The sequence below is a fragment of the Loxodonta africana genome, chromosome 7 (genome assembly GCF_030014295.1).
Source record: "Loxodonta africana isolate mLoxAfr1 chromosome 7, mLoxAfr1.hap2, whole genome shotgun sequence".
Classification (NCBI taxonomy): domain Eukaryota; kingdom Metazoa; phylum Chordata; class Mammalia; order Proboscidea; family Elephantidae; genus Loxodonta; species Loxodonta africana.
In genome coordinates this window covers 128,481,550-128,507,538 of record NC_087348.1, presented here as the reverse complement: position 1 = coordinate 128,507,538, position 25,989 = coordinate 128,481,550, and the positions used below count along the sequence as shown (strand labels likewise).

Here is a 25,989-nt window from a genome sequence, read left to right as displayed (position 1 = left end):
TTCTCATTCTCATTCTTTTTATTCATTACTTAAAATCAATTAACATTAATAACATACTTGAAAAAGTTTATACCATATGTTTCTTCCATTGGTTGTCATTCTGGAAAAAAAAGAAAAAAAGCCAAGAGATGACTGTAGCAAAACATATTTTTTCTCTATGGAGTGTATAAATTAAAACCAAGTATGTGGAACTCACATTTAATAGGATTAATTCAACATAACAACTATCAATTAGTATTCACTGAATCTCACATAGATAAGACAATGTTTTAGGCACTATTTAAAAGAAGACAAAAACTTTACAAAAATAACAAAAAGAAACACTAATTTTTTCTAATATCTTTTAAAAGTTTCTTTTCCTTTCATTGATTTTCTAGCATGATTATGTGTAGTAAGTAAACTAGATTGTGTGATAATTGATAAAGATTGTCACAGCTAATCACTCAGGTATCTACTTGTATCTGTTACTAAGATTATAGAAATACCAAGTTATGTAGCAGATCATTCAATTCAGGAGAATAGTCCATTAGCTATTTTCAGATCAGGTGAAGATCAGTTGCTCAGGAAAGTTTAGTGCAAACATTGGGATTTATAAAGATTCTGAAGCAGAGACGTCTATTTGTGAGCTGTGAAACTTCCAAAAGTTAGCTCCTGATTGGGAATGTATTCCACTATTTTGAATTACAAAGGGTTTGATTTTAAAGCATTTACAATCTTTAATTTTTTTTTTTCCTTAAAAATTACATGTTTCCTTTGCAATTCCAAACTAAATCTCTCTAGGCACAGTTGCTAGGTAACAGATGAGTTAGTTTATGAAATGTGTCTTTAGTCTTATGAGTCCTTCTCACTGTATTTGTTGTTGTTGTTAGGTGTCAAGTCGGTTCCGACTCATAATGACCCCGTGTACAACAGAACAAAACACTGCCCGGTCCTACGCCATCCTCACAATTGTTGTTGGGCTTGGGCCTGTGGTTGCAGCCACTGTATCAGTCCATCTCGTTGAGGGTCTTCCTCTTTTTTGCTGACCGTCTACTTTACCAGGCACAATGTCCCTCTCCAGGGACTGGTCCCTCCTGATAATATGTCCAAAGTACATGAGACAAAGTCTCGCCATCCTTGCTTCTAGGGAGCGTTCTGGCTGTCTCACTATATTAGACTTAAGGAAATTATTCAAATATTACAGCGTACTCTTTGAAGTCAATAGAAGCTTTGTACTTAATTGAACCAAAGGCAGTATAAAATCTGACAAAAGTACTCTCAGACTGACTTGGTTTGTAAACTTTCACTTAAAGCACGATAAAATTTTTTTTTTAAAAAGTTCTCTCAAAATGATTTTGTCAATCTATATATTCAGTTTTTTAATGATGTAAAGTCGAATTAAAAAGACTTTGTTAAGACTTTGTTCTGGTAAAGTTTTTTTAATGATAATAGAAAAGACTGCTGTGGTTGCCACAAAAAAAATCACTGTCTGCTTGAGGCTTTTGGAAACCTAGTGTAAACTCTCAAGTTTCTAGGTTTAAGAAATCGTGTTTGCTACTAGTATGTACATATTCATGTTTCAAGGCCATATTTAAAGGCACTCTGATTTACAGAGTCATTTTGGCTTAAGCTTACCATTTAATGAAGCGTCATATCACTCCATGGACTGACGGCGTTAAAGCAGCCCAAGATGAGTGACTACCGTCAGGGATGAGTTATTACATGATTGGATAGTGTTTCCTTTCTTTTCTACCACACTTAGTTAAAACATTTAATAATTAGGTACATCATTCATTAGTTTAAAATGCTTTAATTTAAATAATATTTAAATTTAATCATTTTAATATAAAATCAAGTACATCTGATTTCTAAGCAACTTGGTCAAAATGTTTTGCCTGAGGCAAATATTTTCGCTATTTTGACATTATTATTGTCCATATTCTCTAGAATAATATATAAGAAAATAGATCAGCTATTTTATATATATGGATAAAGATATCTGGCTAAGGTTATACAGACGTGTTGGCAATATTATGTAAGAACTCAGATCTTTGTAGTCATTGTTGATATTACTATTGTTTTACCACAGATAGCTCCTCCATAACATCAGAATGATTTAGCTCACTTTCAGTATTTTGTGGGTTCAGTTACATCGCATTTTCCCTTTCCTTTTCCATAAACACACACACATATACCACAGCATGGTAACGGAAAGAAGATGTTAAGAGAACCAAAGTTCTAGCCTTGCTTCTGTTCATGTGTGACAGTAAGTTATCAACTTTTTGGGGCTCTGTCTTCCCATTCGTTTCTTCTGTTTCCTTAATTCTATTCTAGATCTTAGAACATATCATATTTTTCAGTCAGCATACTAGTCCTATCCCAACATTAATTAGTATCATAAAGTGTGTCCTCTGAGAGTTAAATCACATTTTATATTTTAGATGTTTAACTTTACAAGTAGGCACAGTGACTGCACTTTAAACTACTGATACTCAGTATTTGAGTTGATACCATTTGTAGTGAAGGTAAATTGCTTGAATATGAGATTTAATATTGTAACAGTAAAATTGGATTACTTCACATTTTGGGGGCAGGTGTTATCTAGTCAATTACAGTTTGAACTCACTCAAATAAAATTCAAGACATCAAGAGAATGTTGCCAATATAAATATTCAAAAATTTTATAGTGGTGGTATAATTTGCATTCCTCTCTCCATAAACACTATTAAATTCTTATATGAACCTAGAAAATATACAAATATTTAAAAAATACAATTAAATATCTACTTCAAAGATGAATTAAAAACACATTTCATACTGTCAAGAAAAATGAGTTGGACACTAATGTCAGATATATGCTAACAAAGTGAGAATGGAGGTAATTATGTAGATACGTCTGTTTCAAGAAAAAGTTATCTGCTTTGCCTGATAATTTAGTAAAATACTCATTCTGCTAGTAGATGTGAGGGCAAGATAAAAGTCATGCTACAAGAATGGGAATTTGTTGACAGTTTGTAAGACAAAATGCCCCCGCAGGTTTTTAACCAAAAACAAGACTATATTATCCCAGTGCTTTTATGATTTCAGTCCCCTTTTTTGAAAAAGACTTTTGATTGAATTAATTCTCTGGGGATTTCTTCCCTATGATTTCCACTTTGGAGGACAGCGTTTCGGAATCAAATGGCAGAGGGTAAGCATCAAGGCCATGAATTTCCCCAGGTCTGTGAAAACCTGTATGTACCTTTTTCTGCTCCCTCTGCACAGGAATGGAGGGAAGGAACATAAGAAAACAAAATTCTCACGCACATGAGCAGCTGATAATTTCACATCTCCATAATGTTTTCTCTACTTACAAAGCTTTTTCACATGAATCACTGGATTCTCAAAATAATTCCACAAAACATAACAAATGGGGTATTAGCTTCATTTTACAGATGAGAAAACTGATGCTTAGAAAGGTTAAGTGACTTACTCATGGTCAAATATTAGTACAGCAAAGGCAAGCTTAGGACTCAAGTTTTCTGATTAAATATTCTTTCTACTAGTCTACTTTGGTTTTCAAACAAATGAGGCAACTACAGTTTAACAGTAAAGTCCTTAAGTTTCCAAGAAGGCAGCTTCATGTGGTGCCCCTCTCTGTGATTAGAAATGGTGTACAGAACAGAATAGAAACGTGTGTTATAAAATATTTGACGTTATGATCAAAATGTCTCTTTCAGGAAAGGACTTTAAATCAGTAGGTTTAAAAATTAGGGAACTCAAAAGTCATTGTACTCTCTTGATTCATTATTTCATCTTCACTTTTATAGATGAGATTGTAAAATACAACTTGAATACTAAATATACCAAACATTTAGCTAATTTTCCTTGTCCAGAAAACTCTTTTCTATACTTTCCTTGTATAGGAAATGGGATAGTTTAGAAATTTACTATATTTACTTATATTGATAATTTTGACATTAGTTCAAGGTAAAATTGCATTTAATTTCTTTGAAAATGCCAGCGTATAGTAAATTTGTTTTTTTTTCTGTCAAGTAAGGACAGTATACTAAAGCATGAAAACATCTGCTGATAAATGGTTGTTTTTATTTTTACAAGTATTTGCAATAAAATACTTTGCTTGGATTCCTAGACACATTTATAAAACATAAAATCTTCAGAAGCAACAAATCAGAAAAGAAAAATGAGAATAAAACTTATTTTCTTATATTCAGGCAAAATTAAAACCCAAACCAAACCCAGTGCCATCGCGTCGATTCTGATTCATAGCAACCCTATAGGACAGAGTAGAACTGCCCCATAGAGTTTCCAAGGAGCACCTGGCAGATTCAAACTGCTGACCCTTTGGTTAGCAGCCGTAGCACTTAACTACTATGCCACCAGAGTTTCCCCAGGCAAAATTAAGGAAGATAAATATTTCATAGGATGGTTAAAAACCTGGTCTCTTAAATAAGAAACTGCTACTTTAGTCCTAGTCAGTACCTCTGAGATTGTTTCCTTGTAAGTGAACAGCACACTCTGATACCTACTTTACTGTTCAAAATTAAGTTAAAAGAATATAATTCCTGATAAAGGCTTTTAAATCAGACTATATATATATATATTTATGTATATAGATATGTATATACACACACACAAAAACAACTCATTTCAGACTGTCAAGAAAAATGAGTAATATTGATGGATTCGGATACTAAGGTCAGCTATACGATAACAAAGTGAAAACAGAGATAATTGTGTAGATACTCCAGTTTTAAGAAAAAGTTGTCCGCTTTGCCTGGTAATTTTGCAAAACATCCAACCATGTCGCATAACAAATAAGCACAGTGCTCTGAATTAAATACCTTAGAAAATAGTGTTAATATGGGCTCGTGAGTTAGATAAACGACATTTTTTAATGCTTGCATTGCATCAGCCTGCTCTTAGTGTTATATTTATCTGGAAATGACACCCAATCTGCTCTTGTTAGTTCTTTGGCATGTTTGAAGTCAGCAGAAGCACTCTTTCCTGGGCTTTACTGCTTCCTCAGAAGAATGCACAGTATTTGGAACAAAACCGCTTTTCACCCCTTCCCAACCATCCTGAATACAAATTTCTCCCTTTTTAATAAGTTCATATATGTCTCTCGTCAAGATTGTGAAGGATTCCTCAACATTTGTGGCATCTTTTGCTGAGGTTTCTATATACTTCATACCACAGTCCGCTGACAGTTTTTCCGCTTCTTCCCTTGTAACTTGACGTTGTGAAGCTAAATCACATTTGTGTCCAACTAGCAGAAATACAATCCGAAATGGCTGTACATACATTTTTGCTTCTTCTAGCCAATCTCTCACATGTTCAAAGGATCGTCGGTTAGTAATGTCAAATACTAAAAATCCACCAACTGAGTTGCGGTAATAAGATCGAGTTATTGATCTGAAAAATAAATAGAAAAAAGGTTGTAAAAGGATGACTTGGGTTTTTTTCCCCCTCCCTCAAGCAACATATCACCATCATAAAATTTGAAGGTCCCTTAATGTGATTTAACCAGAATTTATAAATCAAGGCTGAAGTGTCTTAAGTGAATAGAACACTAGTTACTTCTAGATAGAGAAGTAAGCACTTACCTGGTATTTCATCTTGAACTGTCTTATTATTTGTTTTTATTTTTAAATATCTGATACAATAATTATATCACTGTCACTGAAAATATGCATGGAGAAAGACTGGGTGAGTGGTTTATGAGTTTAAAAGCAAACCAGATCTTAAGAATCTCTTCTGTCATTTAATTGAGCTAGGCCTTCTCTACCATTTAGGAAGAAAAAACAAGGGCAGACGGCTAGTCCTGGACTATACCTATTCAAGAGACAGGAAACTGTTCTATGGACCTGGGATATCAATCTGAGGTGTGCTAATGAATCTCTATTTGCCCTACAGATTTAATCTCTACTCTTCTCTGGGCCTCAGGAATGTGACTTTTACAAACAGCTTTCCCCAAACTCCTTTGCCTTCTGGCTTGCACTTGGATTCAGCCAATGGGAGGCACCTGCTGGAAAAAAAAAAACTGGAGACAGAAGGAAATAGAAGTCAGGGTATTTATCTCTGCCGGGCTGTGGCCTGGCAGTGGCTGCGTTCTCGTCTCTGGTCAAGGTTCCTCTCCCAGGGCTACAGCTTTCACCAGGTTCTGGTAAGACCATTCTCTTTGCCCTTTACAGTAGTTAATACCTTCTCACTGTTCCTATACTTGAATGCTTCACTACCTTTTGTTGCTGCCCTTGACCTTGCCCACATCTCTGGAAATAGTTACTTCATTAAACTCATTTCGGTTAACCCTTCAAGTGTGCCATTTGTTTCCAGACTGATTCGTGAGGCAAGGTGGCAAGGACATAGTGTTTTGTTTCTTACCTTTATTTATGTTGTTCTATCTACCTAGAATGTCCTGAACTCCTTTTCTGCCTAAAAAATTCATATTTCTTTTTAAGAGTCAGCTGAAGAATCGCATCATCTGAGAAGCCTTCCCTCCTCCTGACCTCTCTACCTCCACCCCTTGTAAGTCCTCCTCCTTTTATGATTCCCTGGAACCTGTTGCCCTTAAGATTGTAACAAATTTTCATAATGTGCTGTGATTGGATTTGCTGGTGTGTCTCCCCACCTAATTTAAAGCTCCTTGAAAGCCAAACATTTCTTTTCACCTGTGTATCTATCTAATGATCATATTGGCTGGCAAATGATAAATGTCATTAAATGGTTGTTATATTGGATTAATTAATCCTATTGGAGAGGGAAGGCGCTAAATGTTTTATGAGCCAGAAACCCCATGTTTCTCAGCTTCCAAGTTCTCAGTGACCTTAAGCATTGAGACCACTCTTAAGCAAACTCATCTCTCTACTTTCTAAGGCATTAAAGACCTTTGTGGAAGGCCAGGGGATTATCTGTGACTCTCAGGATTTCACATGCCTTCAGTATTTCATTGCTGAAATCACAGCTCAGTTCACAGACCTGATACCACAAATACCTTTGTTGTGGGAGTGTGAAGAAAAAGTATTTTACTTTATTTTCTTTTCTTCTGCTTCACTGTTTCCTCAGAATCCTCAATAGAGAGATTCTCAAGTGACTATTTAAAAAAAAAAAAAAACTTTTCTCAAGGACTACTGTGCCACATAGCTACTGACAATAAGAAAAATTTCTACCATCTTTGCAGAGTTCCAAATAATGCGATTCATTTAAATTATTTTTGTTTTGTTTTGTTTTGAAGGCCACCTAATTTATTATTATTATTTTTTTGCTACTCATTTTTATATGTGTGCAGTTAGGCAGATGTACCCCCACACATTTGTCAGTTTCTCATACTGTGGGGGCTTGTGTGTTGCTGTATGCTGGAAGCTATGCCACTGGTATTCAAATAGCAGCAGGGTCACCCATGGTAGACGGGTTTCAGCTGAGCTTTCAGACTAAGACAAACTAGGAAGAAGGACCCAGCAGTCTACTTCTGAAAAGAATTAGCCAGTGAAACCTTATTAATACCAGCAGAGCGTTGTCTGATACAGTGCCAGAAGATGACCCTGTCAGGTTGGAAGGCACTCAGAAGACTGGGGAAGAGCTGCCTCCTCAAGCTAGAGTCACCCTTGATGTAGATGGAGTCAGGCTTTTGCGACCTTCATTTGCTATTGTGGCAAGACTCAAAATGAGAAGAAACAGCTGCAAACATCCATTAGTAATCAAAACGTGGACTATACAAAGCATGAATCTAGGAAAATTGAAAGTTGTCAAAAATGAAATGGAACATATATCCTAGGCATTAATGAGCTGAAGTGGACTGGTATTGGCCATTTTGAATCAGATCATCATATGGTCTACTAATGACAAATTGAAAAGGAATGGCATTGCATTCGTTGTCAAAAATATATATATGTATATAATATATATAAATATATACAGCTACTTCAAGATCTATCCTGAAGTACAATGCTGCCAGTGATAGAATAATATCCATACACCTACAAGGAATACCAGTTAAAATGACTATTATTCAAATTTACGCACCAACCACTAAGGCCAAAGATGAAGAAATTGAAGATTTTTACCAACCTCTGCAGTCTGAAATTGATTGAACATGTAATCAGGATGCATTGATAATTACTGGTGATTGGAATGTGAAATTTGGAAACAAAGAAGGATCAGTAGTTGGAAAATATGTCTTTGGTGATAGAAATGATGCTGGAAATCAAACGATAGAATTTTGCAAGACCAACGACTTCTTCACTGCAAATATCTTTTTTCACCAACATAAACGGTGACTATACACGTGGACCTCACCAGATGTAATACACAGGAATCAAATCAACTACATCTGTGGAAAGAGATGATAGAAAAGCTCAATATCATCAGTCAGAACAAGGCCAGGGGCCATCTGTGGAACAGATCATCTATTGCTCATATGCAAGTTCAAGTTGAAGCTGAAGAAAATTAGAACAAGTCCATGAGAGCCAAAGTATAACCTTGAGTATATCCCACCTGAATTTAGAGACCATCTCAGGAATAGAATTGACACATTGAACACTAATGACCAAGGACCAGATGAGTTGTGGGATGACATTAAGGACATCATACATAAAGAAAGCAAGAGGTCATTAAAAAGACAGAAAAGAAAAAGACCAAAATCGATGTCACAAGACATTCTGAAACTTGCTCTTGAACATCAGGTAGCTAAGGTGAATGGAAAAAATGAAGAAAAAGAGCTGAACAGAAGATTACACAGGATGGCTTGAGAAGACAAAGTATTATGATGACATGTGCAAAGACCAGGAGTTAGAAAACCAAAAGGGAAGAACACGCTCAGCATTTCTCGAGCTGAAGTAACTGAGGAAAAAATTCAAGCCTCAAGTTGCAGTAGTGAAGGATTCTATGGGCAAAATACTGAACAACGCAGGAAGTATCAAAACAAGATGGAAGGAATATGCAGAGTCTCTGACCAAAAGGAACTGGTTGGCACTGAGTCATTTTAGGAGGTAGTACGTGGTTAAGAACTGATGGTACTGCAGAAAGAAGTCCAAGCTTCACTGAAGACACTGGCAAAAAACAAGGCTAAGGAATTGATGGAATACCAATTGAGAGGTTTCTCAACATATGGATGAAGCGCTGGAAGTGCTCACTCATCTATGCCAAGAAATTTGGAAGACAGCTACCTGGCCAACCGACTAGAAGAGATCCATATTTATGCCTAGTCCAAAGAAAGGTGATCCAAATGAATGCAAAAATTATCGAACAATATCATTAATGTCACACGCAAGTAAAATTTTGCTGAAGATCATTCAAAAGCAACTGCAGCAGTAAATCCATAGGGAACTGCCAGAAATTCAAGCGGGATTCTGAAGAGGACATGAAACAAGGGATATCATTGCTGATGTGAGATGAATCCTGGCTGAAAGCAGAGAACACGAGAAAGATGTTTACCTGTGTTTTATTGATTATGCAAAGGCATTTGACTGTGTGGATCATAACAAATTATGGATAACACTGTGAAGAAAAGAAATTCCAGAACACTTAATTATGCTCATGAGGAACCTGTACATAGCTCAAGAGGCAGTCGTTCTAACAGAACAAGGGGCTACTGAGTGGTTTAAAGTCAGGAAAGGTGTGTGTCTGTCTTGTATCTTTTCACCATACTTACTCAATCTGTATGCTAGGCAAATAATCCAAGAAGCTGGAGAATATGAAGAAGAACGGAGCATCAGAACTGGAGGAAGACTCAAACAATCTGTGTTATGTAGATGACACAACCTTACTTGCTGAAAGTGAAGAGGACTGGATGCACTTAGTGACGAAAATCAGACTATAGCCTTCAGTGTAGATCGCACCTCAACATAAAACAAGAATCCTCAAAGCTGGACCAATAAGCAACATCATGATAAAGGAAGAAAAAATTGAAGTTGTCAAGGATTTCATTTTACTTGGATCCACAATCAACACCCATGGAAGCAGCAGTCAAGAAAATCAAAGGACCCATTGCATTAGGCAAATCTGCTGCAAAAGACCTCTTTAAAGTGTTAAAAAGAAGTCATTTTGAAAACTAAGGTGGGCCTGACCAAGCCGTGGTATTTACAATACTCTTATATGCATGCAAAAACTGGGCAATGAATAAGGAAGACTGAAGAAGAATTGACGTCTTTGAATTATGGTGTTGGTAAAGAATATTGAATATACCATGAGCTGCCAGAAGGATGAACAAATCCATCTTGGGAGAAGTACAGCCAGAATGCTCCTTAGGAGCAAGGATGGTGAGACTTTGTCTTACATACTTTGGACATGTTATCAGGAGGGACCAGTCCCTGGAGAAGAACATCATGCTTGGTAAAGTAGAGGGTCATCAAAAAAGAGGAAGAGCCTCAGCGAGATGGATTGATACAGTGACTGCAACAGTGGGCTCAAGCATAGCAATGATCATGAGGATGACGCAGGACCAGGCTATGTTTCGTTCTGTTGTATATGGGGTCTCTCTGAGTCGGAACTAACAGCAACAAAAACGGGCATATGTGCAGTGTCTTGAAAGAAATCTAATCTAGGTCCATGTTATTATGCTAAAAGCCTTAATTTAGTAGCAAGTCTGCATTACTTTATTCCCCCTCACAGTGAATTTACCATTAGTATAATTTTTAAAAATATGCTCTTTGTAACTGAAAACCCAATGTTGAAATGCTTGTATATTGGGCAGAAGCACGTCTTACACTGTAGGAAATACCATATTTTCCAAAATCGTGTATTTAACTTTGAAGAGACATTTGCAATACAGTTGGTAAATCAATCCCTAAAATAAAATTACGGCAAAGTATATGTAATGTACTCTGTAAAACAACTCTTATTTTCTATATAGTGATCTCCAGTTTCTATGTGAGGGATATTTGACTTAGAATTTTGATATTGTCCTTAGAGGTAGGGTTTTCCCTAAAACAAGTGGGCATTCTGTTGTCAATCATTTGGGAGAAGAGGCAGGTCTTCAGACTGAAAACTTGAACTTGACAGGCTGGTCTTACAGAGGTGATGAGGGACCATCTCTTTCTCCAGGCCTTCCTCTCTTGGGTTTGGATATTGAAGTCTCTAGAAGTTCTTGAAGGTATTATGAGGAGGCAGGGAACAAACCCGAAAACAACTAGTTGGGGAGGCCTCCCTGCAGAAAACTCGGATTTGATGATAAGAAACAACTCTTGATAAGCACAGATATCTTATTACTTTCTGTCAATTTCCTTTCGGCCTTTGAAAGTCTCATTGAATGATAGGAAGGGAGATGGAAGGAAGAAAAAAAGAAAGGAAGGAAGGACAGGAGGAATAAATGAACGGATTTCAATCTGGTGTCAGGTATGTTATGGGGAATAAAGAATTGTTGAGACTGCCCTCTGGCAAGAATGGTAAAGGGGATGTAGTACCCCTGAATTCAGGGTGATGGTAGTATGATGGGGAAGGTGAATTATGGAGGACAAGAGTCACGGTTACGAACGCATAGCTGCCCCTTATCCCTCCCAAGTAGAAAATCTGGTTTTGGTTATAAAAGAAACCAGCTGTTTTTTTTTTTTATACCTTGAATGCTACATTATCCTGTTCCATACTATCCCAGTTTTAAAGGAATAGTTGTCTCTGGATGTTTTCTTTACTTCCTTGCCTGCTGGTTCCTGAGAACATTGTTGCCCCTGCAGCACGCTCATTTTGCTCAATTTTTTTTTTTTTTTTTATAGGATCAGGAGGAGGCGTCTTCTGCTTCCCCAGTGCCACTTCCAGATAATTATTCTCTCGCAATCCTTCTTGTCATTCTGCTTAGTGATTTCAACATCCATTTGGATGAGCTATCCAATGTCACTTCTCAATTTCTTCCTCATCTCTAATGCTCTTTTCCCTCAATTCTGCCTTTCTCATCCACTTCCTTTTCTTCACCATCAACTTTCACCACCTCCCAAACTGCAAATTTGTACACTCCACTTTTTTTATCAAACTTTCCCAGCCTCCCAGCATATTTTTATTGTGATAATTCTTTATTTCATCAAGAGTTGTAATCCACTGACCAATTCAATAACATTCTATTCATTAACACCCTTTTATCTTCACCTCCTTCTCAGATTTTATAAGCATTATAATTGCTGTCTTAGAAATATCTTCAATTCCCAAGCCCCTCTCCCTCTGCCATACTTATCTGGGAAAATTCTATCTCTGGACCAATCTAGCATGCAGCCAAATGTTTTGGGGGGAGAATCACTATCACTATGAATTAATTATAACCAATCCCAAGTGGACACTCAACACTGCCGAGGAATATTGCTTGAGTATTAGGATATACTCTTCTGATACTCTTGGGGAGATACTTAAGAGTATTAGGAGAAACTCTTGTCCCTCTTTCCTCACATTTAGGTTTCTACCATAGGAAGATTCCTCACTGGAAGAAGAGGCTGCCCCATTTGGTTAAGAGTCTCTTTCTTAGGCTGGTATGCAGGATCACTGTGTGCTCAAGGTCAGTACTCTTTCATGGTATCCTCTTTCCCTCTTTTCCAGTTTCTGGATGCATGTTACTGGCTTACTAAGTGTGAGAGGTGGGCAGATGCTATGTCTGTTTTGCTCACTGCAGAATACCTAGTAGCTTTCAAGTGTCTGGCACTTAGTGGGCACTCAATAAATTATTAGTGAATGAACAGAAAGTTTATTTGGTCAGAACCGTGAAAATGGCTGTTGGGGAAATAGAAAAAATGGCAGAGTGAGGACTTTTTAAAAAATTGAGGTGAGATTCATATAATGTACAGTTAACTATTTCAAAGTGTACAACTCAGTGCTATTTAGTGTATTCACAATGTTGTGCTCTCTCTAGTTTCAAGACTTTTTCATCATCCCCTAAAACACTCCATACTCAGTAAGTAATCTCTCCCCATTTCTCCCTCCTCCTATCCCCTAATAACCTCTAACCTGCTTTCTGTCTCTTTTGATTTGCCTATTCTAGATATATCACATAAAAGGAAATACACAATATGTGACTTTTGTGTCTAGCTTCTTTCACTTATCATAAGGTTCATCCAAGTTGTAGCACATATCAATACTTTATTCCTTTTCATGGCTAAATAATATCTCATTGTACAATGTGTTTATTTATTCATCCATTGATGGACATTTAGGTTGTTTTCACCTGTTGGCTATTGTGAATAATACTGCTAAAAACATGCATGTGCAAGTTTTGTGTGGACATACACTTTCATTTCTCTTGGGTATATACCTAGGAGTGGCATTGCTGGGTCATATGATAATTCTGTGTTTAACTTTTTGAAGAAACACTAAACTTTTATCCATAGAAAGTGAGCAAGCTTGAGGGAAAGAGATGCTAGTAGGGTGAAAAAAAGGGAAGATGCCCAACATCAGATCTATTAGTAGTGTGCTCTTAATTCTCATACCGAGATTACAGAGTTACTATGAGCTTATCAGTGTTACAGGAGGGCAGATGAATTAAAAATTCAGAAGTACATGCATCCCCAAGAAATACAGCCATGAAAATACAGTAACCAGCAATCTCTGTGAAGCTTCTTAGGGAAGGGGGGAGCGGGCATGTTAATGAAATCTCTCCAAAGAAGACAAATTGTGGTATCTTATACCCCCTACCAAGAAGAAAGAAGCATAATACTAGGTGGACCTTTTTGTAATTTGGAGAAAACATATATTTGGATGTGCTTCTCTGACCTATTAACTGGGAGACTCCAAAGGCTACCCACTTCAAGAGGGCTGAGAGCAAGAAAATCCCTTGAGCTGGTTCAAGCTGTAATGCAGACAGCTTTGCCACTTGGTCCATGGTCTGTCAGATCTAATGGTGCCTGCTAAAGTGCCTGCAGCAGACTGGGATGCTTTTTCAAGCCTGTGGAAGCCTCCACTGGACAATTACAGGAGTAGCATTTTGGAATAAGAGCTTATAGTTTTGAAGAGATAGTTCTTGGTTTACAACCTGGTTTTGATAAAGACTAAATGCCTGGCTGCGGGAACACCAAGTGACTGTGCAATCTGAGTGTCCATCGTGATCTAGGTGTTTTCTGATTCACCAGCCTGGAACTTTGTTATCAAGCAGAAGTGGTACATATATAGGCAGGAATATGGGGCTGGACCTTAGGGAACCTGGAGTGACAAGGCTCACACCCTCAATGTGCCTACTCCTGCAGCACCCTCTCAATCCATGATCTTACCTGTATTTCCCTATAATTAAAAAGGAAAAAAATCAAACCAGGCTTTACCAAATATGCTGACATCAGTCAGCCCCACTCAATGGTGAAATCAAAGGTCAGTGGAAAAGACAAATCCTCCCATTTATGGAACTTCTACTGGTACATCTCCTTGTCTACTTTTTCCAGAAGAAGAGATGGGGAGATGTAGGCAAGGATCTACGCCAATTTATGGACAAAGGCTAAGGGATTGACATGTTGGAAGAAAAACAAGATTGGAAGACTGGTAGCAAGGAGGTTTGGGGAAGAGGTATATGGATGAATCTAAAGTATGTCAGTACTTGTATACTATGTGAATACTCAACAAAAGTCCCCCTCTGTGGAAGAGTTCTTAATCATTGGGGGAGCAAAATGTCCTCCTAGTTATCAGTCAGTATTTTTACCCCAGTTTGGACTGAAACAAAGCGACCCTGGTAGAGAGATGGAGGCTGTGCCTGGATTTAACAGAGACTTGCTCTTATCTAGGCTGACCTGGACTGTCACTGCTTAATACCCAATTTTCTAGCAGCTACTGGCACCTCGGATACAGTATCTTACTCTGGGGGGACCATCATGGATGGGACACTGATATGTCCTCACTGTAACAGATATTTAATCTGGGTTCAGGCCATGCTAGCACCACCATCCATGAAGTTATGGGATGCCTTATATATAGTCATAGTGTCTTACACATTGCTACTGACTGAAGAATTCACTTAACAAGGGAAGAGATAGGGCAATGGGCTGGTGCCATGGGATTCATTGATCTTTTCATGCCACTATCACATTATGCCCGTGTCCAGGAGATGATACCTTGTAAGATGTTGGTGTGTTCCTTCAGAATGTATACGCTCTACAAACTAGCAAGCAATATGGCAGGTGGCATTTTATCCTATAGGTGGAAGCTGTGGTATGGGAAGCAAAGGGTGAAAGTGGGGATGATTGTGCCCCTCACAATTACACTTGATGACTCACTAAAATTTTTGTTTGCTTCTAATCTTTGTGACTCTGAACTCTGCTGATTTAAAAGTTTTAGTATCTAAGAAAGAAAGCCTTACACTAGAGAACCCCATGATGCTTCTATTGAAGTAGCAGTTGAGAATACCAACTGGCCATTTCAGGCTTCTTATGGCAGTGGGTGAACAGGGAGAAAAGGGGCAACAGCATCGTGGACCACACTAGTCTCCTCTGGATCTTGCTGCGTGGACCTCCTGGGATCTTTTAATTCATTCCAAGCCTAGTCCTCCAGCTTCCCATCAATTCTCTGTGCCCCAGACATACTTCTAATAGCTTTTGTTATTGGTTAAGATCCTCAAGTTGGTTTTATTGCTCACATCCAAGGACCTGACTGATAGTGTCTATATATATTTTGTAATAAAAGAATGATAAAAAAAAGATCACAACTATTTTATAAATTTCAACATACGCACAGTTTTGTGAAACCAAAGCCAATTCTTGTACATATATTAGCTTTAGAATAATTGAAAAGAACAATGGTCTTCTTGTTTAGGTCATTTTTCATTTTTTCCTGAAATAATACGTAGACAGATGATGACACCACCAGCGTTTGCTTATATTTACAAAGAATTACTTCAATATATGAGTAATCAAATCAAGTGTGAATGCTATGCTTTGGGAAATTTGGAATCTTTTTGACACAAATGACATGGTTATCTTAGTTCTAAAATACGTAAATGATATCTCAAATTAAACAGTTATCTAGTTTCCCCAGAAGACACTGAAAATAAGATGCTATTGTCGTATGAAGGACCAAGTTCCATAGGCCCTGGAATGCTCCAGATTATTTATATGGGATAGTTCCTTATATACAAAATTTTATCTGAAAGTGGCAGAATTATATAGATCTTATTTTTATGTTATGATTATGAACTTAGCTAGATGTGCATAAACTTCTTAAAAAAGCAACAAAATATCAAGTACTTTCTGACTTACTTAGGTAAAACAAACCAGATGTCCTGTCCTGGAAATGCCCTTCTTGTGGCTTTGCCAGTTGTAGAACTGGCATTTAGAAGATAGAAGTACCTTGATGCCAAAGTATCTTGGCAGCAAGCAGCCTATGAATGCATTAGCCTTGTGGGCGCCTCTTTTTTCACCGTGACATTACAGTCCTGCTGCTCCTCTGGGAATCATCATTATGTTGACACTTTATTTACCTGCTTCATTTATCTTGTACTGCTGGCTCTTAGGATTGCTTTCAAGAAACTAAAACACAAGTCTCCCCACCTCTTTTATTTTTACGGACTGTAATAACCCCTGCCCTTGCCTAAGATTCTGAAACTTAGTGCTTATAACTTAGGCTATTCTTTCTTTACACATTCAAACAGCATTAAAATTCATTTTCTTTGTATAATTTTAGGGTCTTTACATCAAAGAAGGAGCCCTGGTGATGCAGTGGTTAAATGCTCAGCTGCTAACTAAAAGGTCAGGGGTGCGAACCTGCCAACCGTTCTGTGGGGGAAAGATGTGGCAGTCTGCTTCCATATAGGTTACAGCCTTGGAAACCCTCTGGGGCACTTCTCCTCTGTCCTGTGGGGTTGCTATGAGTAAAAAGAGACTCGACAGCGAGGGTTTTTGTTTTTTTTTTTTCTTTTTTTCCCTTCAAAAATCAGATCTGTAGTTGTAGAGCTGTATGTTATGCTGGTAACACGTGATGGGCCATATTCTTCCTTAGAATGTGTGAATCATTTTCCCCTATGGCCACCCTTTATTTTCTCTTCATGACAGATCATCATCTTAAGGTAGTGAGGCCTTCTCACCACTCCCAGCACTCTCTATTCACCTTTTATGCTCTGATTTCCTCTGTAGCAATGAGCACGTTCTGACATCCTGCATACTCTTTCTGGCTTATTTTTGTTATAGCCTGTTTCCCCCCATTAGAAGATAAGCTCCATGAGGGAAAGGATCTTCTGTCTTTTTTTTGTTGGTGGTGGTGTATCCTTAGTGTCTCGAACAGAAACGGCCATGTATGAATCCTACCAATATTTATAGATGAATAACTGAATTAATAAATTCATATTGTGTCAAATTGTGCCCAGGCAGTGTGCAAATGTTGAGCAGATAGGAGAATAAGAGAGAGAAATACAAAAAGGCTTATCTTCTGTCTGTGTTTATAATATGGATTTAAGCTAAAAGGACTGAATAATTACACATATTATAAATATATATGTGAAATCATCCACATTTTCTAAATAGCTACTGTATTTAAATTGATATTCAAATTGTACTTTGCAATGCATTCTGGAAGGCAGAACATGTTACATGTGAAAATCAAAATAGTTTATCTGGAAATTAATGAGAAATGTTTCTAGCTTTACTGTCTACAAGTGTTAGAAAAAGGATGCTTATTTTCCAGTTGTTTGGTATGGTACCAGAAAGTATATAAAAGACTTCAACACTTATCCCAATATTTTCTGGTATTCTTTTGTAGAACAATAATGATTCCATCTCCAGTTTCTCAAAATTATCTATTTTCCATACAACATAGTGAATTATATGATCTAACCTAATGAAAGAATAATTTTTCTTGGGTTATGATTCTTTTTTTGTGGCTGTGCTTTGTTTCCATACAACTTTCTCTATACTGCTTTGTTTCATGTGCTTTTGTATCTCTCCCCACATCCTGGAACTTATAATAAATGTTTATCTTTTTCTCATTTCATTCTACTCTATACAGGGTAGGGGTGGGGAAAGTGCAGCAGAATTACTTTTCAGGATAGAAACTACACAACAATGTGCCATTAAAACTCTTCAACCATGACAGCCAGGCCTGGTATAGTAGAAGGAGCACTGAATAGAGTTAAGAGAACTGTGCTTTTGTGCAAACCACTAATTAGCTATATGGCCTTGAACAAGTCAAGGCCTTTATGGACATTAATTATATTACTTAAAAAAACGAGACCGTTACATCAGGTCATCTCGGTCCTTCCCGGTCCTGTACCTGTAGTTAGTTATCTACCAAAATGACCAGAATGTTGACCACAGTGTGGCTGACCTCTGTAGCTTCTTTGATGTATCTTTTTTCCCCCTCACTTTATTGGCCATTGTTTTCAATTCATCTCTCAGTAATCTTCCTCTCCTCCAATACTCCTATGCTATACAATGTGGTTAAGAGCTGAGCTGCTAACCAAAAAGTTGGCAGTTCGAATCCACCAGCTGCTCCTTGGAAACTCTATGGGGCAGTTCTACTCTATCCTATAGGGTTGCTAGGAGTTGGAATCGACTTATATATATATATATACACAATTATACATTCTCTTCCATTTTTTAATTCTCTTTTTAGCATCTATCCATCTGTTCCATGACATCTCAGTCTTACATGTCACCTCATATTGGCTTCATAAGCTTTTGCTTTCCTAATCTTATAGATTGTCTGTAGCTCTTTTATACTTAAGAAATCTAATATTATGAGGATTTACCCATTAGCTACTTTATCTATCTTTAAGTTTTCCTAGTGATTCTTATTGGAAGGTTTGTGCTTAAAATAAGGAATACACCCACTCCTCACTTACTGACATGGTTAGGCTCTGAAGACCAGGTCATTATGTAAAAATTGACATTATACAAAAATGGCAGATGATCACATCAGATCACAAAATGGAGGATGACTATATTATTACATAACTGCCAAATTACATCATTATGTAACTGCCAAAGCACTGAGAATCATGGCCCAGCCAAACTGACACAAATCTCAACTATCACAGCCAGCATTACTCTCACGTCGCACCTTGGGATTCGTTATTGACAGACATACATTGTTAATGTGCAAAATAGTTGGGTAGTAGATTTTTTTACTGTTGCCACAAATGTGAAATGTCAGATAACGAGACAGTAAGTGAGGAGTAGGTGTAATGATATTATATACTCTGTGTAAAAGTGTGACAACAGAAGATAAGCCTTTTAATTTTGAATAAGGGGACAAAGATCAAGGGAATAGCAAGGGTTACTAGATCTCTCCCCAAAATATAGGAATCAGGTATTTAAAAAGGGAGACCTGATGAAATCATCTGGAAGCCTCAGCAGAAGAGACATAGAGAATTACATGAGAGAACAAACTGAGAGGTTCTCAATATATTACTAAAATTTGAGGAATTGCCTACATTTTTTATTTAGAGTAGCGACTCCTAATGTCTGTTTTGCATAACATTAATATTGCAAAATGCTCTGTGGAAAAGGACTCCACTATAGGAAATACCATATCTGCCCTTGAGGGTTCACAATGTGCATTAGTATATTAAAAGCTCTGAGAGGTCCTGCAACAACCCAGCATTTCCAAAACTATTTCATCAAGGAACCCTTTTCTCAAATTACATCTATTAATATCACTTTGGAAAATGTTTCTCTGAAGAAAAATGATAGGCAATGCCTAGAATTTGAAAATCTCTGGTCAGTCTTCGTAATACTTTCTCTTATAGCTAGGAGGTTCCTAATATTTATGTAAATTCCTTGTGCAGCATTCTCACTTGATCTCAAGAAGAGATTTCAGTTTTGGCCACACACTATTCTTTTGTACATCTGATGCAGGGGTCTGTGATTAAGGCTGTACTTCAGCCTTATCTACTTGAGGCCATTATCACACTAAGTCCTACAAAAAGTGGAAAAGAAAATAGGCATGGAGAAGGCTCACATTTTACCAAGAAAAATTACTGATACGCCTTGATAAAGACCTTTCTAATGTGACTGCTGATGCACTCACCAGATTAGTGAAGTAGAAACAAGACTAAGGGAGAAGTGTCAGTCCCCTACCTCAATACTTCATTGACATGGAGCTATGTTTGATGGTTCCTTTATATCATAACTATTGATATCAGTGGATGGTTTTGAAGACTTACTATACCTACTATAGTAATCTGATTTAGCAGAGTATTCCTAAATTAAAAACACATCACTTCCATAGGAAGGAAAACAGAAATAATTTCATTACATTTCAAGAATGTTTAAGAGAATACACTTAAGATTTTAAACTAAATTAAAACAGTATTTCAGTTAGCCATCCACAATCAACATTTACTCAGTAATGCATATATTCAGAACTACTATCTATATTTTGAAATCTTTTCACAGTCTAACCAGTATACTTCTAAATTTAAAACATACTCTTTTGACTTGTTTCACATTTTTCTGAAAACCTTGTAGGCCAAAACAATACTACATAGTGATTCCTTTCAGAAAACAATGCTTTTTTACCATAATAAATATTTCATAATGGCCAGGTAGAGTGTGTGAAATGGCAATTTTTAAAGTGAGCTTTCCTGAGTCATACATTATCAAAATTGATTAAAAGTTACCGACATTTAGAAAATTTATTAAAATCATAAAATACAGAACTTTGTAGGTATTTTACTTCAGAAAAGACTGAAGTATCTTATTATAGTAATCTGTGTGTGTGTGTATGCCCAAAAGGTCACAGCCTTGAAAACCCTATAGAGCAGTTCTACTCTACACACAAGTCAAAAATGACTCAACAGCAACTAACACAAACAACTATATGTATATATATTCACTTGAGTGGCCCATCTTTCCATACTGCTGTTTGACAAATAGAACAGGCTGAAAGGAAGAAAATCCCCTCACAGTGCCTGGCTAACCCACTGAAAGAGATCCATACTTGTGCCCATTCCAAAGAAAGGCGATCCAACAGAATGTGGAAATTACTGAACAATATAATTGATACCACACACAAATAAAATTTTTCTGAAGATCATTCAAAAGTGATTGCAGCAGTACATTGACAGGGAACTGCCAGAAGTTCAAGCTGGATTCAGAAGAGGACGTGGAATGAGGAATAATCATTGCTCTTGTCACATGGATCTTGGCAGAAAGCAGAGAATACCAGAAAGATGTTTGCCTGTATTTTACTGACTATGCAAAGGCATTCAATTGTGTGGATCATAACAAATTATTGATTATATTGCAAGGAATGGGAATTCCCGAACAAGTGTGCTCATGAGGAACCTGTACTTAGACCCAGACGCAGTCGTTAGAACAGAACAAGGGGATACCGCGTGGTTTAAAGTCAGGAAAGGTGTGCATCAGGGTTGTATCCTTTCACTACTTGTTCAACCTGTATGCTGAGCAAATAATCCGAGAAGCTGGACTATATGAAGAAGAATGCGGCATCAGGGTTGGAGGAAGACTCATTAATAGCCTCTGATACAAAGATGAAACAACCTTGCTTGCTTAAAGTGAAAAGAACTTGAAGCTCTTACTAATGAAGATCAAAGAGTACAGCCTTCAGTATGGACTGCATCTCAACATAAACAAAAACAAAAATCCTCACAACTGGACCAATAAGCAATATCATGATAAGTGGAAAAAATATTTAAGTTGTCAAGAATTTCATTATACTCTGACCCAGAATCAACAACCATTGAAGCAATAGTCAAGAAATCAAACCATCTATTGCATTGGGCAAATCTGCTGCAGAAGACCTCTTTAAAGTGTTAAAAAACAAAGATGTCACTTTGAGGACTAAGGTGAGCCTGACCCAAGTCATGGTATTTTCAATCACCTCATATGCCTGCAAAAGCTGGACAATGAATAAGGAAGACGGAAGAAGAATTGAAGCCTTTGAATTGTGGCGTTGGTGAAGAATATTGAATATACCGTGGACTGCCAAAAGAATGAACAAATCTGTCTTGGAAGAAGTACAGCCAGAATACTCCTTAGAAGCAAGGATGGCAAGGCTTCATCTCACGTATTTTGGACACGCTATCAGGAGGACCAGTCCCTGGAGAAGCACATCATGCTTGGCAGAGGGTCACTGAAAAAGAGGAAGAGCCTCAACGAGATGGACTGACACTCTGGCTGCAACAGTGGGCTCAAGCATAACAACAATTGTGAGGATGGCGCAGGACTGGGCAGGGTTTTGTTTGCTGTGAGTCGGAACTGACTGGACGTCAACTAAAAACAACATATATTCACTTGAGTGGCCCATCTTTCCATTCTACTGCGTGACAAATAGAACAGGCTGAAAGAAAGCAAATTCCCTCATACTCAGCTAGGATAAGAATAACTGGCTCTTAATACACCAAAATAAACATTCTTGTACTGTCCCAAGAAGTTCCTCTTCAAAATTCTAAGTAGCATAAAAAAAAAAAAAATTTATAGCTATGGAATATAAGCTGTTAAGAAATCCTTGTATGCTATTCCAAATTCACTAACAATGGCTGTAAATTTCCTCCCTTTTCCTCTTAGACTAAGCAAAGCACTTTTCTTCATGTGAAAACTTTACTGCAGAGATCCATGTATTCACAACATTTTCCGTAACTTTTTTTTTTTTTTTCTAGCCCATCCTTTGAGAACTAAATGTGGGGCCAGTGGGTTGGAATATGTGGTCATCATTGCAGCAGGATAAGAAATTCCAACACCCCTCAGTCAGAAAACCTATAAGTCTGCCAACAGGGAAATGTTACTTTAAATAAGATGAGGTATTATTTCTTTAGGTGATTATCCTCTTTAAGAGTATAAATACTCCTGTAGGATGCTTATTGTTTTCAAAAACTAATAATTTTGCCTGCTTTGGTCTTTCAGCTTCTCTCTCTGAAGCTAAGATGGAGCACTAAGGGACAACTTTTTGATTGAGATGCAAGGGAAAACAGTAGGGAGGGATAGGTCAAGATGATCATCCTCTTTTAGAGTATAAATACTCTTACAGGACCTTTATTAAGTTGTTTTCAAACATTAATAATTTTGCATGCCCTGGTCTTCTAGCTGCTTCTCTCTCTGAAGCTAAGATGGAGCATTAAGGGGTGGCTTTCTGACTGAGATGTGAGGGAGAATAGAAAGGAGGGATAGATCAAGGTATCACCATTCCAAAACAACAGGAAAGAGAGTGGGGAGGCCCCAAAGACCCCAAGAATAAGCTTTACCTACTTCACAAGTTTGCCTACTCCTGGCCTAGGGCCCTCAGACATTTCGTACAATAGTTTACTTCAGGGTGTGTAATGATCTTCATGTACCAGTGAACCACGGAAGTTGTGGCTATGTATGCTAAGTCAATTGATTTATTGAAAAAAAAAAAAAAACACTCACGGGTTTTTCAAATTATTGGCTAGTTTCTTGACTGTACTGACTATGCAATCCCTGAAAAGGGTCTGACTGCCTTGAGTAGACAGTGAAAATAATCTCTAGAGAATAAAAATACACTTAGCTACAGGAGTCATCTTTTCACATTCTGCCACACTCGCTGGAGACTATGTGAGCTCATTCTTACATACCGTTTTACTCAGAAGCACCATGAAGTAGACGCTTTGGAGATGACTGCTCATTTCCTTCCTGTGTTAACTTTTCCTTACAGATACATTTGCATTGTATGATCCATAATATATATGTATTCTATTTATATTTATCCCAATAACCTGACTGAGGAGGAGCTGACTCATGAGCCAGTCAGTAGCCAATGAGATTTTTTCTTTCAGGAATTTCAGTAAGAGGCTCAGAGACAGGGTTGGGAGCTAACAGAGTTGGAGAATGGAAATAGGCTAGAGGAAAATCCACAAACCCTTATTGTTGGAGTCCCCATACTTCAGAGACCCAGGTGTTTGTAAGCTTTTGTCTTTCATGAGATTTATGTCATCTGTAATTTATCCCCTCTTACCTAAGCTAATTGAGTTAGATTTCTGTTACTTATAAGAAAGAATTTTAACTGAGACATTGTATCATCTCATTACTCAATACAAAGATAGCCTAGCTTTCTATTATGCTAATAACTTGAAGCTACAGTGGATTGCAATGATCATAGCACCTAATTAGGAACAGTCTCTGCTGAAAGCTATGCAATTATAAGCCCACTAATCCAGAACAGAGAATTTTTTTCCATTGAAGACCACAAACCACAGTGGTGGTGGGGGTGGATCAAATGAAGGCCTTTAAAAAGAATTTTGGTTTAGGGATTTGTTTTAATCCCTTAAGGAGAAATGTAAAATGTTCAGGTTACTTATTTTGTTTTGTTTCTTCGTATGCACTTTTTTTATTGGAAAAAAATATATAACATATTTGCCAATTGAACATTTTTCATGTGTACAATTTAGTAATACACGAATTACACATCCATCATGTCAGGTTGCTTGCTTTTAAAATTAAGAACAGAAAACCTAAATTAAACCACTATTAAACATTAACATCATACAAATGTTTCAAAGGGGCAGGAGGGAAAACAGATATAAGGAAGTCACATAGATAAATAAGGGGGGACAGATTAAAAAGAAACGAGAGTAGGAGACACATTAAAATTTTAATGAGAGAGAGAAAAAGAGGGTGGGAGTAAACTATGAATAGGAAGGGACAGGTGAAACGGGTAAAGGAAAAATACAAATAAACTATGAGAGGGCTAAGACACATGGAAAAGAGAATGATACACAGTAGAAAAGGAAGAGCTAGAGGAAAGAGATAAAGAGGCAGGCAAAGGGTCAGAGAAAGGCCCAGGAGTTTAGTAATATTAATTAGAGGCCACCAGGTTTTTGGGGGGAGGGGAGAGGGGAGTGAGGTGAAGGCTGTACCCTTTATATTAGCACTTATTGACTGCAGCCCTTTAAAAAGTTAATTATCTGATTAACTAATGTTTGCAGGTTTTCCACTGCTCCAAACCTCAAATGTTTAGATGTTCAGCTCAAAAGAGTATGACCAAAGCAGCTCATCAAGGGAATTTCCCCTAAATTATACTCCTTAGACCACTAGTTCTCATAGATTTTCATATTTTAAAAATAACTCCTCAAGTAAATTTGGGACATGTTAAGACAGCCTTCATTGCTGTGATACTTCTTAGTGTTTGATATGAATTTCTAAGAGAGTATTACACAGAATACAGGGGTTTCTGAACTTATTTGATCACAGAATCCATCTTTTGAAAAGGATCTCAAGGGATAAGTGTTCTACAGAACATGCTTCGAAAAGCACTGCACTAGGAAGACATTATCCTCTGAACTTTATAATCAGTGGCTGTACTATAATACCCCAAAGCCCAAACCAAAAAAACCTGTTGTTACCTAGTTTATTACGACTCACAGCAACCCTACAGTACAGAATAGAACTGCCTTACAGGGTTTCTAGAGCTCTGATCTTTATGGAAGCAGACTACTACATCTTTTTGTCACAGAATGGCTGGTGGGTTTGAACTTCTAACCTTTTGGTTAGCAGTTGAGCTCTTAACTGTGCCACCAGGGCTCCTTCTCCAAAGGCCAGACAGCATGAGATAAAAGGCCATATCTGGCTGGTAGCCTAGAGGTTTCCTATGCCTACAGCCAATATTGATATTCCTTTATCTCACTTCATTTTCATATTGTTTTGTTGTTGTTAGGTGCCATTGAGTCAGTTCCCACTCATAGCGACCCTATGTACAACAGTATGAAACACTGCCCGGTCCTGCACCATCCTCACAATCTTTGCTATATCTGAGCCCATTGTTGCAGCCACTGCATCAGTCCATCTTGTGGAAAGTCTTCCTCTTTTTCACTGACCCTCTACCAAGCATGATGTGCTTCTCCGGGACTGGTCCTTCCTGATAACATGTTCAAAGTATGTGAGATGAAGTCTGAAGTCTAAGGAGCATTCTGGCTGCACTTTTTCCAAGACAGATTTGTTCATTCTTCTGGCAGTCCATGGTATATTCAGTATTCTTCACCAACACCATAATTCGGAGGCATCAATTCTTCTTCCGTCTTGCTTATTCATTGTCCAGCTTTTGCATGCATATGAAGTGACTGAAAATACCATGGCTTAGGTCAGGCTCACCTGACTCCTCAAAGTTACATCTTTGCTTTTTAACACTTTAAAGAGGTCTTTTCAGCAGATTTCCCAATGC

The 25,989-nt window shown here is 37.5% G+C and overlaps 2 protein-coding genes across 5 annotated transcripts in view; one reads left to right on the top strand and one right to left on the bottom strand.

Moving 5' to 3' along the window:
• SLC35F2 (solute carrier family 35 member F2) overlaps nt 1-25,989 on the top strand; it is a 186,289-nt gene that overhangs the window by 27,296 nt on the left and 133,004 nt on the right. The window contains exons 2-4 of one of the 4 annotated variants that reach the window (XM_064288895.1): nt 5,896-6,145; nt 6,441-6,507; nt 12,365-12,451. The exons of 1 other annotated variant lie outside the window; for it this stretch is intronic. The gene's annotated coding sequence lies outside the window, so the exon portion shown is untranslated. Of the gene's footprint in view, nt 1-5,895; nt 6,508-12,351; nt 12,452-25,989 lie in introns of all 4 variants that reach the window. 2 more of the 4 variants (XM_023554753.2, XM_064288896.1) reach the window with 2 other exon arrangements.
• Nucleotides 1,777-25,989, bottom strand: part of RAB39A (RAB39A, member RAS oncogene family) — a 29,293-nt gene continuing 5,080 nt past the window's right edge. Inside the window, exon 2 of the mRNA XM_003415615.4 lies at nt 1,777-5,394. Within this exon, the coding sequence (XP_003415663.1) occupies nt 4,968-5,394 (427 nt within the window). The 3' untranslated portion in view covers nt 1,777-4,967. The remainder of the gene's footprint in view (nt 5,395-25,989) is intronic.